This window comes from Scaptodrosophila lebanonensis, unplaced genomic scaffold (assembly GCF_003285725.1).
Source record: "Scaptodrosophila lebanonensis strain 11010-0011.00,11010-0021.00 unplaced genomic scaffold, SlebRS2 tig00000001-arrow-pilon, whole genome shotgun sequence".
Lineage (NCBI taxonomy): Eukaryota > Metazoa > Arthropoda > Insecta > Diptera > Drosophilidae > Scaptodrosophila > Scaptodrosophila lebanonensis.
Window position 1 is genome coordinate 9458497 of NW_022060529.1, and position 15761 is coordinate 9474257.

The 15761-nt window shown below is 43.0% G+C and overlaps 2 protein-coding genes across 2 annotated transcripts; both read right to left on the reverse strand.

Moving 5' to 3' along the window:
• Positions 1 to 3060: 3060 nt before the first annotated feature.
• LOC115634759 (putative inorganic phosphate cotransporter) lies at positions 3061 to 4853 on the reverse strand. Its single transcript, XM_030532650.1, has 4 exons — positions 4841 to 4853; positions 4643 to 4779; positions 3495 to 4568; positions 3061 to 3400 (listed from the first exon to the last, which is right to left on the reverse strand). Exons 1-4 carry the CDS (start codon positions 4851 to 4853, stop codon positions 3179 to 3181), a joined length of 1446 nt encoding a protein of 481 aa, XP_030388510.1. The 3' UTR covers positions 3061 to 3178.
• A 2475-nt stretch (positions 4854 to 7328) lies between these two features.
• LOC115629844 (serine/threonine-protein kinase ATR) lies at positions 7329 to 15446 on the reverse strand. Its single transcript, XM_030526428.1, has 4 exons — positions 12848 to 15446; positions 12497 to 12790; positions 7649 to 12385; positions 7329 to 7587 (listed from the first exon to the last, which is right to left on the reverse strand). Exons 1-4 carry the CDS (start codon positions 15404 to 15406, stop codon positions 7462 to 7464), a joined length of 7716 nt encoding a protein of 2571 aa, XP_030382288.1. The 5' UTR covers positions 15407 to 15446; the 3' UTR covers positions 7329 to 7461.
• Between the last annotated feature and the right edge of the window lie 315 nt (positions 15447 to 15761).

Consider the following 15761-nt stretch of genomic DNA (forward strand, 5'->3'; position numbering starts at 1 on the left):
TGTCTACGTACAATAAATATTTTGCTAAGCCTCTTTCTGCCTGTCCGCCATATCTGTGTATTTCATTGTGCTGCTCATAGTACTTATAAAATAAACAACTTTAATTTCGATTACAAGTGCTTATGTACAAAGACATAACATTGACCTATAAGGTAAAACGTAAATAAAAACAAATTGAGCGATTATGTTTAGCAAAGACCATTCGAACTGCAAATTAATTTATTAACAATTTATTTATTTAGTAATTTTGTGGAATATCATTCTTCGCATATTTGAGGTACCTAAAAAAATAAAATCAAGTGTTAAGAGAACATGTTTACAAAAGTTAATGTTTTTGTTTTGATATTAAATATTCCAAATAAAATTTCTCTAATTTAAGCTTCAGATTACTTTATAAATATTTAATATGAAATGCAATTTTATGGGTTGAAGAATTGTTGCTGGGTAAAAAAATGTATTCCCAGATTTCAGATAGCTAGAGCAAACACTATTTCAACTACATATGTATGTATATTGATAAAAAATTAAAATAAAAATAATATAATTTAAACAAATTAAGTGAGATATTGAAAAAAGCTGATTGATTCATTCGAGCTGCTAATAAAATCATATGCAATACTTTAGAACTCAATATTATTGGCCGTAGCCGTATTGTTGGCAGCAACACTTCGCTCTTGGCATATTTAATAAAACAGCTAAATTAACAGTTGCAATGCATTTTATTAATTTATTTTTCTGCCAAAATGCTGCCCCCTTACTAGCTACATACTTACTCACTACTTACAGCTTTGTACTTATATACAAATGTATGTTTTGAGTATATCCGAAATGCTTTTGTTTACAATTTTATTTTGTGTTCTAATATGTGAAACGTGCCAAAGGTTCTCATCGGACTTGTGGCCGTAACCAAACCATATTTGTGTTATTATTTTAAATGTCCACTGGGCTGCCAGATGTTACGCAGTGCCTCTTTACACAATTCATATTCATTTCCCCCTTTTTGACGACACTTGGAGGGGAATCTGTGTAGGTAACCGTCAGTGTACAGCGGGCACATGTCAATTCAAGTTCAAGTTGCCTACTTTTCAATGGAAACATGAACAAGTAATGAGTAAAATAAATATAAAGCAACAAAAATTGGCAAGCATCCGTATTAATGGGACACTGTTGCGCATTTTAATTGTCTACTAATGTCGATTTTGTCTGCCGATTGCGTCGACGACGACGCACATTAACCAACTAGCGAGTATCAGTTACTCCAAATTTGCATGACTTGCTGGGCCTGCTCGACATTGATCGGGCCATCGGTGTGCTGGCACAGTGGCCTACAGGGGTTGGGGGCGATTTGATCAATATGATTAAAAATTCAAGTGGCGGTGGCATTTTGCCATTTTTGTTTGCGGTCTTTCAACCGAACTCATTACGTATGAATGGGGAAGTGGGTTTTAACTTTTAACTTATTCTGTGGTTTGATTTTCAAAATTGAATACTTGAAAACATATATGCTGTGTAAATCGGGACTTTATTCTTAACCATTTAGAATTATATATTGAAAAGCAGATCCAAAGTATCAATTGTTACGTGCATTGAAATAATTTCGCACGTTGGATGACGTTGCGAGCAAGTACAATACACGATATTTGTACTATATGTATACGTATTATGGAGTAACAATATCATTGTTAAGAAGCAGCAAATATATATTTTGTCTATTCTAAAGTAAATGCGTCAATTACAATAATGCCAAACAGTTAAGCCGATTAGTCAGCACAAGAAAAAAGTAGACAGTACTATGAATTAATCAAACAAGCCAGACATTACTCAGCAATACCTATTACGAAGGTAAATAGTAAATTGTTTGGTTAAGAGCGTTCCATCATTATGCTGTGCTAACGATAAACATCTACGCATCATCACTCAGGAACTTCAAATTTGACGCAAAAGGAGAAATGTTTGTTTCCCTTCAATATTTGCCATAATGTTGGCATAAAGCGAGTTAAGTGTTTAACACTTATATGTAAAAGTTATGCATTCCATAAAATATTTATTTCGATCAGAAGCTATTTTGATTGATTTTGTGGTCGCTATCATATCATATCATTAACAAATGAATGTTGAATTGTTTAGAACCTTTTATCATACACATAACATTTTTCAAGCTTAGTACATTAAAAAAATGTTTGTTATAAAAGTGTTTCGGAAATGGAAATACATACGGTTGTATGTACTAAAATTGAAATAATAATAGATTCTTTCCAGACAGTAGGATAATGGACGTGGAGCCTAGGAGTAAAATTTTGCTACTCCTTAACAGAACTTGCAATTATGAAAGAGCTTTCTTATCATCTCAGCTTTTTAGTATATTTGAGCACTTTCTGTTATATCTGTGGACAATTCGGGCTACTACACACGTTATATTAATCGTTAAATATTTGTGGACCTCGTAGAAATCTTCAATATAAGCCATAAAAATATTTTCCAGCTGATGAATATTGAACAAAGTCGAGATGTTACAAATATAAAGCGTAAACCAAGGAAATGAAGAATAAGTATACACTCGACTGTTATCAGGAATCACTTACCTTTGCTAACTGAGGAACTTGAGCATAATTTTGAAACGCGACTCGTTGCATACTTTTGGGCTGATGGCTGAATAAATAATCGTAATCGTAAACAAGATGTACACATAACCGTTATATTGATTCGCCGCTTTAAAATAAAAATAGCTTTTCCATTTATATTTCAGAAACCATTGTTTCAAATGCGTCAAAAGTTGTTTTGTTAGAATAAATAAATAAAGAATACCCAACGAAAACAAAACTCCCTTTCTACTGAACAAGCACAGCAAATAAAGTACATATAAGTATAAGCATATATTTAAAACGAAATCAACATTCTATTTCCACACAGCTGCCAGAACTGACAATGGGTACATCGGCTAAGTGCCTGCCACCGCACTTATTAAGTATTGCCATGATTAGATTGTGCAGTCTGGTAGGCTGCTGGTGCCTGAGGGGCTTCTGCCGTTGGGCAGTAATAGCCTGGAAACAAACGATTCGATCGCAATCTATTAAAATAATTTACTTGAACTCAGAGGTGCCGACATAATAAATATGTATAATAAATTATAGCCTGCTTAGTGTTAATACTGATTAATTGAATAATTGTTTGCTACAAATCATTCGATCGCCTTTGTCGTGTAGCTTTCTGTCCACGTCATATACTGCTCAGGAATTGGGGGACGTTTCGTGACACATGTTTCTGCGTCTTTTGGCTTTAGAAAGTCCTCTGAATCCCATGGCTGCACCTTCGCAGTTCCCCAGATGATAAACACCAGGTTGCCCACAAAAAAAATTATCGCTGCAATGCCAAACACAATTTGCCATTGTCCACGTTCGTTCTAAACAATTAAAAAACAGAAAACAAATAAACAAGAAAGAAAGGGAAATGAGTCAATACTATAAGACGCTCTTTGCAGACGCCAGGTGACTCACCTTGTCTGTGACTATCACACCCACAAGAAGTGGAGTTGCTATTGATATTGAAGTTGATATGGTATTGGCCACACCCATAATAATGCCAGCGTGATTTGGCGACAGGTCGATAGTGTTTAGAGAGCTGCCAATGGTGGCGCCGCTGTTGACACCAACACTCACTGTCATCAGTGCAATGGCGAGATCCTTGTGCTCCTCTCCCAAAAATCCAATGCCGATGAGCGCGGCTGCTGGTATCCAGAAGGATATGGAGTTGAATAATTTCCTGACGGCTGTCAGCGAAAGCCACTTCCTCTTTAGCAGCACGTCCGCCGCAATCAGATATACATATGACATTAGCCACATGGTAAGAAATGGCAGCGAGGAGAACACTGCATTGCTCTGTATGTCCATGTTCAGGACACCGTTTAGATATGACGGAATCTCCGCTTGTAGTGTGGACAAACCCCACGTCTCGGCACAGCGAGCTACGAGCAGAGCCAGAAAAGGCACAGATCCACAAATAGCGCGCCAGGGTATGGGTATAGTCCGTTGATGGAAGTCCTCGTTGTGGTGCAACGACGACTCGATATACTTGCACTCCGCCTCGGTGACAAAACGGGACTCGGGCGCGTTATTGGCACCAAAAATGGTCCAAAGGATGCACCAGACAATGCACAGTGTACCCGAAACGTACGATATTCCAGGCCAGCCGAGCGGACTTTTGGCTATAAGTCCGCTGAGAAACATGGCCAATACTGTGCCACAATCAGCCCCAGTGTAGCTGAAGGCGCCCAGTCGATTGCGTTCCTCTGGCGGCGACCACAATGCCACGTGCTCCTGCACACAGGGAAATATCACACCTTGAAATAGTCCTTGAAGTATTCGAATGACACAAAAGGCCCACCAGCCACCCCAAGTGATGCAGCAGGGCGTTATCAGGCTGAACAAAGCCGTGCCAAAGGTGGCCACAAACAAGGTGATCTTGGCACCAAAACGGCGACATAGAAAGCTGCCCGGGCACAGGGTCAGTATGTAACCCCAATAGAAACTAGACAATATGTAGGCCTTCTGCTTCTCAGTCCAGCTGAATTCCTATTTCATATTTTGGAAATATGGACAAATAAAATTTGCAGCGGGAAACTATAATGAGACTATATGAGACTTACCGGAAAATTTGGATTTGTTGACTCAGCATCGGTTAACGCCACAATGGCCACGCCTACATTCAGCCGCACAATGTGGATGAAAGTCAAGCACAGGAACAGGAACACTGTCTGAAGGTGGCGGATACCAATTCGGGGTCCTATTAAATTCCATAAATATTATTCACAATTCGAGTTTGCAGCATTCAGCAATCTTCGTACCTTTTGTGCCCATATTGCCACTGATTGTTATTTTAAAATAAATTTTCTTCACAAGTATTTGGATGGCTCTTTGCGCTTCGTTAGCACTGCTTAGTTAACAAAATGGTTCTGCGCTGCTCGCAACGGCTATGGCTAAATTTATACAACTGCACTAAGTGTACCTACCGGCCAGCCATGGAGTCTATATCATTCACAGCTGTAAGCTCACATCTGTAGAAGTGTTGCTGCTATCTTTAAAAAAGAAAGAAAGATAAACAATCGCGGCATCTGACGCAACTTATGCTGTCAAATGACGCTTGTAGCCGGCTTTAGAAATCGACCAATTGTACAATAAGCCTGTTAACCGTACATTACCCGTGGCAGAGATTGTTCAGCTTGTGGTATTTGAGGCTTTCGTAAATATTATTATTTTCACACATGATTTTATTTTAATTAAATGCAAGGGGAGCAAATAAATCTGCATCTGCCATTGAGCTCTTTGATGACGTTTCTTCAAACTGGAAACAATTTTTAAAAATTCTTTACAATTTAAAGAACTGTTACATTTTTCCCCCATTAGCCAAATAACTAATCTTTCCTTTTGTGTAAGTGAGAGGGTTTTGGAATGAGTGCTTAGCTAAGAAGTCAATCGTATTTAATGGAACTTATGAGACAGCTCACATGAAAATTGAGTTATTGAGCTGACATGAGTCATTTGAAGCGAGTAAATCATAATGAAAGATTACTAAATATACATATGTGGAACAGTTCGAAATTTCGAAAAAAGACTGCAATGTATTAGCTTAGAGAGGAATTAGGAGACAGAACTCAAACGCGATTTTCTTTATACTCCCGTTAATAATGAGACATTATTATTAAAGTCCAATAACATTAACTGTTTTGTACTTCTCAGGTATATTTATTTTGTAAAATTTATAATCCTACATTTTAAATCCTAATATTCAATTCTGTGTGTATAATTTATTATCCTTGTATTTTTAATCTCCGTGATCATAAAGGCGTAAATGAAATTTAATAATGCGATAAGCGATGCTACTGCTAACTAATAATAAATTGATAAGCTTAGTCAGTGGCCGAATCAGTGAGGGTAATACCTCTGATCAAAAGTATTAAAATAACAATAGCAGCAATAAATAAATTTAATCTTTATTTGACATTATTAATTAAACGAAGTTGAGTTAAATTCAAATATTACACATAGATTTAACCATAAACTTAATTAATTTTTTAATTTTAGATTTAATTTTAGGATATTTAAGTATGTTAGTTATTTTTCGAGCGAGAAGTTACAAGTAAACTTTTCGAAGTTTGTTCTATTTGGAGATTGAAAAATAATGTTTTTTGGCACAAAAAATATTACAGTAAAATCACCTGCGCTTATGATTTCAATTAGTGACCCCTAAGTGTGTCATAAATCTAAGTATTTTATTATCCCTCAATTTTTGACCTTAACCTTTTGAGAACCCGATAAGTCGTATTATTTATTTATTTAATAGTTTTAATAAAAAATCATTTATGAGCTTTAGCATGAAGGCTTTTATTATCCGTCTATATAAACGTCTGGCTTTGGAAATAGTTAAACACGCAGCAGCCGAAGTGAGCAGCAGATCTTCAAATCAAAATTTCGGTTCTGCATACAATTTTAAAGCTACGATAACCATAAGCAATCTATAAGTAGTTGTCCACCACCGTCTATTTTTATACCCTGTACCAGTAGGGCAAAAAGGGTATATTAGGTTTGTGAAAAGGAAGCATCTCCGATCCCTTAAAGTATATATATTCTGAATCAGCATGACGTAAGAAATCGATCTAGACATGTCCGTCCACCCGTCCGTCTGGATGAACGCAAGGATCTCAGAAACTATAAAAGCTAGAATAACCAAAGTTGGCATCCAGATTCTCCTAGGTCCGAGAAAGGGCGAGTTTATTTTATTTTTTTTTTTTAATTTTCCCCCCCGTCCCCGCTACAGAATTTCGTCGATGGCGTCCACATTTCAAATGCTACCTAAACTAAACTTTGCACACATAATTTATATATACTTATCTACTGTTGTTTAAAATTTTATATAATTTGTCGGGCTTGCTCGACTGTAGCGTTCTCTCTTGTTGTGTTTAGGTTCAGGTTTATTTATCTGTCGGAATTTCTTTAAAAACTTTAATTAAAAAAAATTGGCATGTAAAAATGAGACGTGGTACACATAAACACAATATTTAGGTAAATAAATTCTATTAAAACTGAATGAGCCTTCGTACTGGTTATTTATTTTTAATTTTACAGCATTTATTTCTTGTTTTACTTTATATTATTGTATTTAGCTACACATAGAAAGTTAATTTAAAATGGGGAATTTGGGGAATTGAGTATTCATAGCAATACTAATGAAAATTGATACAAAAAACTTTACATTATAAGTATTATATACATAATTTATTAAGACAAAAATAACCAGAGGGATCTACGAAAAGCAACAATTTTAAATTCTTTAAAACATAAAATTGAATGACAAAGTTTCTTATATTAGTTTCTATTTTACAACCATTGAGGGGTTTTTAAATAGTTAACTATATACTTGTTTACATCCTACTATACGTATAATTGATAAGGTGGAAAATTAAGTAAATCATAGATATGCGCCCCATCCAATATACATGGCCGCCAAGTTATCTAAATTGGTTGCCTCGTTAATTAGGAAATTCACTTGACCCTCGATCGAGAGTGGTATGCTGTTTGCCTGATGACGTTTAACCTGTTAAAGAGAGGATTTACTGTAAGATATACGAAACATGGTTTCTATGAATTGTACTTACATGACCCTCCAATCTTTCCGCAATGCGTCGGACATCGCTTGTGGCCTTGGGGTCGGTTAGTTCGGCGGCGCTTCTGCTTGAGGCGGCAACAGTTCTGCTTTGGACGCCCAGATCGTAGACCAATGGTCGCAGCACTGACATCAAGGTCTTTGTCTCCTGCTTCAGCAGTCGCAACGTAATCTCACAACACTTGCGATAGCTACCTTCTATACCTAGCGGCCCCATGGCGACAATCATGTTCTGTGTTAAGCGAAACGGGACTAGCTCGGGGTAGGCAAATGATTCGCCCTGATTGAACAGGCAGTTGAAGTCGACGTGTACAGCTTCCCCGCTGCTTTCGTCGAAGAGTATGTTTTCGCCATGCCGATCACCCAGACCGAGAATGTAGCCCACCATAGACATGACAGCCACGGTACGTATGTAGGCATTGCGTGCCTCGTACCAACTATGTGGCGTTCTAAAGCGCATGTGCAGCCAATCCTGAAACACAGGCGGATGAGCCGGCACAAGATGACGTAAAAAGATCTCACGTTTGCGCTCCAATGAATCCGTGACGGGCACAGTCAACTTTTGAAGCATACGTCCGCTCATGCCCTGACCACGCTGCGTGTAGAATCCGTGGCAGATGCTGCGATAGGAACAGAGCTTAGGCAGCCATTCGAGAAGGCCGCACTCTTCGTTAAAAGGCAGTACGGCATAGGTGCGAATGCGCAAGCGTCTCTGACGCGCCTGGGCGTCCTGATGCAAGTAGCGCTTGAGTACACCATTGAACTCCATGAGGCGTGCATCCTTGCGCAAGTCGTCCTTGGGCTTAACCATCACATCATAGTGGTTTCCATCACTGCAGCGTATGGTCAGTTTCTTTGGCTTAGCCGCTGACCTCAATACCACGATTTTCTCCTCAAAACCGCTTATAAATATTTGTTGGTAGGGAAACCAATTAATGGACGCCTTTTCGCCATTTGCCACAGAACTGGATGCTGGCGTAGCGGCCGCTGAACTTATGGAAAACGTGGGCTGCATGTACTTTTCAAAAGGCAGCAATATGTTGGAGAACTGCGCCTGATTGAATAGCCGTGACAGCCGCCTGTCCAAATCACTCAGCTGATATGTGCGATCCAGTACCACCTCTTTATTGGTGAGCTCAATCAGTCGCTCCGTAAGAGTATTAAAGTCACTCAACAGTCGCTGGAACTGTGCATTCTGCAGGCGTGTGTCGGTCAGTATGAGTTTGCAGCGCTTGATACGGTTTGTGACGGCCGACTTGAAATGTGGCAGCAACATCCAGAGCGACTGTTGTGGATACCGTTCGATTAGTTTAATAATTATGTCGCGCAGCACGCTGTAAACTTCCGGGGATGGATGGCACAGGCGACTAAGTAGCTGCGAATAGGCCGTATAAAACATGGTCGTGTTTAGATTCTTGCAGCAGTTGCTCATCAGATCGTTCATCTTACGTAGCAGCTCGGCGCCGGCACCGCAGCTGGACGTGTCCAGCCAAAGGCTAATGAGACGCGGCATACTCTGATATACATGCTCGCTGCCATAGCGTAAGGATTTTGCATAGTTAAGCATTATTTGAAGCAGCAGCTGCCGTCCCTCATCGTCCTCGGAGACGGCTTTCTTTCCTGCCGGCTGTCGTGCCTCCAACATTTTCTCCAGAAATTGCGCCAACTGCACATGACAGCGTTCTGACTGCCGTTGCACAGCGAGGGCATCGTGGAAGAACTGCAGAACTGCATCCGCACACAAATGCATGGACTCAGCATTATATATGGCCTGCAGATATTTCCCCTCGAAGTATAGTGTGCGCTGATCGTCCTCCAGCTGGCTAACATTGCCCTGGCACTGTTGTTTTAGTACTGCCAAATGCTCCTCCAGGTGATTCATCGCAAGCACCTGATCGCCACGCATCCACAGCAGTTTAGCACGCTCCAGAAAGAGACTGTTGGGTCGATACTCAGACGCCTTCATTATGTAGAGCTGTGCGCGCTGTAGCTGTCCGGCATTGCGATTTATTTGCGCACTGCTCAGCAGAAGACGCGCCAGCTCAGCTTCCAGAGGTAGGGTGAGTTCAGCCCGCTTATCCAGACGACGTTGCATCTCCGAAAGCAGATTGCGCCTAAAACTGTAGATGGGCTCCAGCACACGCACCTGAGGCTGCAGTACCTCTAGCCGGGCCTGCCAGTCTGAAAAATAGTTTTGCGTCAGCTGTACGGCCTGTTCTGCGTCCAGCGGTTCGTCGAGACGCTCCAGAAGCTGCTGACTGCGCTGCAACTCGTGTAGCATATGAAGTTTGATTACCGACTCGTAGGCGTGTGCGTATGAGTGATGCTGCTGGGCAGAGCAACTCCGCAATTGCTCCAGTACTGAAGTCCTCATGCCATCCAACAGTGTTCCAAACTGTGTTGCAGTTGTCTCCGGTTGACGCAAAGCCAAACAGGCTTGGGCACACTGTCCATGCCAGTTTCCACGACTCCTGCTTTGTTGTTGCATCTGATCCAGTTCGTCGTAGCTGCCCAGACGCCAGTAGAGCTCAGATTTACACTCGCTGAAATACTGATCCGTGTATTGATCCGAGCAACGCTTCCAAAGACCATCGGCAATGAGTAACGCAGTCTTAGGTGTGTCCATGCGCACGTAAGCATCGATCATGGCCCGTATGTGCTCCGGTTGTAGCTGTGCCGTGTCGCAAAGCAGCTGCTCATAGCAGCTTATCATATCCTGCTGGCGCTCCACCAATCTATTCACCTGTATCTCTTGGGTAATGCTCAGGTCGTAGCTGCGAGCCTGTACGGCACCCTCTACGGAATCTGCATCCAATAACCGTCCGTAAATTTCTACGAGAAAAGAGAACTGATCCAGCAGGCGTGGTGAACGGTCCTGCTCAATGTATGCCTCTAGATAGCTGAGCGCGCGTGCGTACTCGCCACAATTGTAGCTGGCCCGGGCCACAAGCAGTTTGTCGGTGCGTTCCAGAAACCCGTGAATTCGCCTGTAGTTGGAGTCTACTGTTTGCGGTGGTTTGCCGGCGGTACTCATGCCATGCAGACGCTGCCATTCACGAAGCCAGCGTTGCAAAAAATCCAGTAGTTCGGCGCACAATTTGCTGGCCAATCGCGGCACGTGGCCGCTGTCCTCGTTCGCATTGGCACTACGTTCCGTGCAACTCACCTTATCGGTAGCTGCATATTTTTTGGACTCGTAAAGCTTGTAGCTTCCAGTGGAGCTCGCCGACTGTTCATACGATTTCGCAGTGGCTGCATGCACCTCATCGCTAGCTGCCCGTAGCACCGCCTGGAATTCCTGCTCGATATGCTCACGTTGATCTTGATCGCACTCGAGCAGAGCATGGACGAGTATGTAGGGATAGAAGGTGCTCAGCATTTTACCATCGCGCTTAATGCACGGCTTGTAGGAGCCCAGCAAATGACGCGTCTCTGATGACTGCACATATTCCACGAGTCGCGCGGCCCAAAGAAACGCCCATTCCTCGTAGGAATTATGCGTGAGGTGGCTGCCAAATATGGGTTGTTCCCGGCAACTGCTTGGGCGCTGTGAGTTCGTGTAGCAGGATTGCAACAATGGCTCCATAATCTGACGCATCCGCATCGGCATGGAGTTCCACAGATCAAGCTTCCGTTTCTCCTTGGGTGAAATGCCGCACACGGCCAGCGTCTCTTGTATGGCCAGCGAGAAACTGTCCACATGCTTCGTTTTCTGCTGAAATTGATAGCCTTGACATAAGGCGGTTAGCGCCAGCACCGCAAAATCATCTGTGAGGACACTTAATGGCAGCTGCTGTGCGGACTCGAAACTGTAGTTGGATGGCAGGTAGCTGGCATCAATAGCACCCAGCTCACCCAGGCACTTGGCCGAGGCTAGCTGCAGTTTGCGATCATCGTGTTGGCACCCGTGTATGAGCACATTAACTGTCTGCTCCAGCAGTGGCTCCATGGGGAGCTCGTGCAGCAGCATGCTATTGAGTTGCATGCGCTGCTGAGCAAAGAGTTCGGTCAAGTGTTCCAAGCCGTAAATGCGCACGGGCAGGCACTCATTGGTAATTTGTTTGTGGAGAAATTTGAGCTGTTGCAGAAGCGTTGCCTTCTGGGTGATGGGGGCGCTTGAGTTCAATTGAAGATGCTCCGTGTGGCGCGAAATGCATTGGCGGATGGGAGCCGAGACCTCATCGAGGTGCTCCAAAAAGTACAGGTCCGTAATATAGCTGCCCAACATCGAAGCGTTGCGTAGAATGACAAATTCATATAAACTGTTCACCTGCTCCACACTGTAGGCTAGCAGCGGCTGAAGCGAAGCAACAATGTGACCTAGAGACGGCCCAAGCTCCTGCAAATCGACCACGTGCAGAAAAATATGCCAGATTTTGAGGCAAATTCGTTGCAGATTGGGCTCCTTTAAAGTGTGCACAAAACTCAGCATTGCTATTATCTTAAAGCGAAACTGCGTCACATGCTGGGATCCCACGAAGCGCATGATCTGGCCCAAACTATAGAGTGTTTCCTCCTTCAAGGGCTTCTCAAAGGATTGCTCCGATAGACAGCTTTCAAAATATGTAATAACGCCTAGAAAACGCTCGGCTATAAATTTCGCGAACTCTGCATTGGCCACCTGGCTTGGCAGATTCTCAGCGGTTGCCAATTGTAGCAGACACTGAAAGGAGCGCATTACGAATGTCGGATTACGATTGAAGTAGATAAGTAGTTCGGAGACCGTTTGCTGTGAAATGAGGAAGATGATTGGATAGTAATAAATTACTATTTAAATAGCATAATTATAATTAGTTATTGCATTAATATTTCCTTATGAGGCTATGGACATATTAATTACCTTAACGTCCGCATTCATGAGTTGTTGCAGACTGGAACTTGTACAGCTGACGACGAGGTCGACACAACGATTGCCCAGCGCAGGTTTTTCGGTGAGATATACGTGCGTATATAGACGTAGGAAGGAAGTAGCGAAGAGCGCAGAGACAGGCTTGCGCAGTTGCTTGGCAATTAGCACAATCACTCCCTTGCAGCGCGGCTCCTTGATGCAATAGGGCAGCACCATGGTGGTAAGCAAACGATGGTACTTGCATGTGAACTCCTGCACGCATGAGAAGCCAAGCATTTTGGTGAGCTGTAAACAGGAGTATAAGAACTTAACCGTTTACAGAGATCTTCATATTTTACTTACCGCTCTCAGCGAACGCGTGAAGCGCACACCCTGGCTAAGATAAGCATGCATTGCCAACAGGACGACCAGGCCAAGGGCATCACGCTTGTACCAGTTCCACAGGGTCACCGTTTGAAGTCCGCGTTTGGCACATATCTGAGTGGCGGAGAGCACTGCCTCCTGGGCAACCAGCGAATGGGGGTGTACCAGAAAATAGAAAGTCATTTTGAACCAATAGAATAGCCAAAATTCGTCCATGTCTGTTTGCGCGCAACTGACAAGCAAACGCAACATATGCCGTTGTTCCGATTGGGTCTGCTGCTCCAGCGGCTGCATCAGAATCTGTCCAATTCGCAGCAACATGTGCGAAGCCAACTGCTTTATGAAATCCGTAGAGCGCTGACATAGCACGGGAATCAGAAGCTCTAAATTGTGTTCGTTTAGCGCATTCAAGTCTGGCGCCTTCTCTAACAGACGCAAGCACAGCGCTGGTGTTACTTCAACCAAGTCCAAGTGCCGCGCAATAAAACTGTTGCCTGAGGTGAACAGCAAGTCCTGGCAGATGGCGTTTAGTGTACTATTGCAGAATTTGAGAGCAGGCTGTTTCATTAACTTGCAGCAGGGTTGATATACGCCTGGCAGTTTGCTGGGCAGCGGGCGGCATTTGGCACAGTGCAATATAAGGCGATCCTCATTGATAAAGGCATGTGTGGCTTTTGGACATTGTGTACATAGCAAAATGCGCAGGATAATGGACCGCGCTCGGGCATTTCCTAGCAGCTGGGGCAGGACCTTCAACAACTGAGCGCTCTTTACATAGCCGAAAGCATAAAGCTGTGGCAACTGATCGTAAAACAGTCGCATTATTTGCTCGTCCTGCGAGGTCAGCAGCTCCCAGTGCTGCTGTGCAAAAAATGCCTGCAGCTGAGTGTGCGCACTAGAAGGTATGTCCAATCTTACAGTGCACAAAGCCTGTATGCAAGTGCGCCTAAGCTGGAGAGGCGCCTGGCGCTCTTGTAGCGTCTGTTGCAACTCCGATAGGAGTTGCTGTTGAGTCTGAGACTTCAGTGTAGCACGAATGCAGGTGACGCGTAGTAACAGAGAGCAAATCTCCAAGTACTGTGGGGTTTTCTCTTCCGCCTGCTGTTTCAAAAAACTTAAGGTGGGGCCATTCCAGTTTCCCTCGAAAGGTAGTTCGTAGTGTTGTGGAAGCTGAGCAAGCAGCGTAGACTCAAGTTTGTGTCCCATAATCCGTTGTTGTTGCTCTTGCAGCAGTAGCTGCTGTTCCATATTTTTTAGTGCTTGGAGCACGGCCAGCAAATTAAGCAGTTCGGATGCGTTGTGTTTGGACATATCGAGCAGCTGGGCCAGGCTAGCAGCTATTTCTTTGAGTAGCAGGCGGCGAAGCTTGTCGTGCCTCACGGCCAAGACAGTCAACACCGGCAACAGCAACTGTGGCTGTGTGCGCCATTCCTGCAGCAGCATCTGCAGCAGTGGCAAGGGTAGCGTGTGATGTGATTGCAACAGTTCCAGCTGTTTTTGCACATATCCGGTAAGTGCACTCAATAGACCCGCCTGGCGGTCGTCAAGGTAGGCAATCTGCATTAAAATCTCCCGCAGTAGCTCACATGTGAGCTCCAAATTTTCGTGACCATGCGGCAGTTCCTCCAACACGAGCAAAATCTGTTGCGTCAGGGTCGCCAACTCGAGAAATTCTGTATTTTCCATACATTTAGCCGCCAGCCATTTGGGCGCCATAGTCCATAGTGCTGTGAGGGCGCGCAATGTTAACAGCCCATAATGGCCGATGGCAGAGGTAGTTGGCCATATATTGTTGGTCCGTACCCGCAGCACCGCATGGCAGTACCTTAGACAGGCCAGCTTTGTGTCCATATCACATTCCTTTAGTGTGAGCAGAGCCTGCGTTAGGCTGTCTACAAAAACTTCACCGTGTGTGGCGTATCCCACGCAATGAGCATCCTTCAGCATCGCTAACAAATGCTTTGCATATGCATCTGCATTATCTAGTGGTATCTCAATGGTTTGGAAGGCACATTTGGCATCAAACTCTTGTAGGCAGCTGATATCGCGTGTAAAAATGTTTAGCTGAAATACATGAACGGAGGCGGCTTCTCTGTTCGCTTCGCTGTAGTCCATGTTTCCCAGTTGTTCGTTCAGCTGCTGGAGTGCGTCAATATAAGCAAGAACCAGTTCCTCATACAATTTGGGATGATTCGCCCAGCAGGATGTCAGTATTTTCTGCTGCAGCTGTACGTTCTTGAGGCAATGGTTGTGATTTGGCTCATTCAAATTAAAGGATGGCGCGCTGTGTGGGCTGGAAAGTGCTACACAACCCTTTATTGTGCATCTGCTTAGGCATTTGGCGAGTTTGTTTAACAACCACAACACAATCGTATCCTGGAATTTGTTGTTCAGCTCGCGTACTGATGAGCAGCTTATAAGACTTGGCTCTTGGCACAAAATATCGTCGACCACACTGTACATGGCCATCAGGTTGGTTTCACTGCCATTTACCAAGTTGTACAACAACTTCCACATTTCTTTGCGACGATGAGACATATTTTTAATTAACAATTATGACACGCTTTAATAATAACGAAGTTTAAACATAACTTAAAAATAAGTGCCGCCAAATTCTTCCAACCGGCTACCATTCACAATGGTGCTTCAAACAGTGTGACCCTATGGTGGCAACTGTAAAAATACTTGACTTGTTTCAACGAGTTCTTTGCCGTTGGTTCAATTTTGTTGTATGACAAGCTAGATTTTTGTAAATTAATTATTCTTAATAATGTGTTTATTAATAATAAAATGAATTTATCAAATACCTCTCCATCTAAAGTTTATAATATAATTAATTCCAGATAATCCACAGAAATTGATTCTGTTGCCCTAAATAATGTAACATAATGGG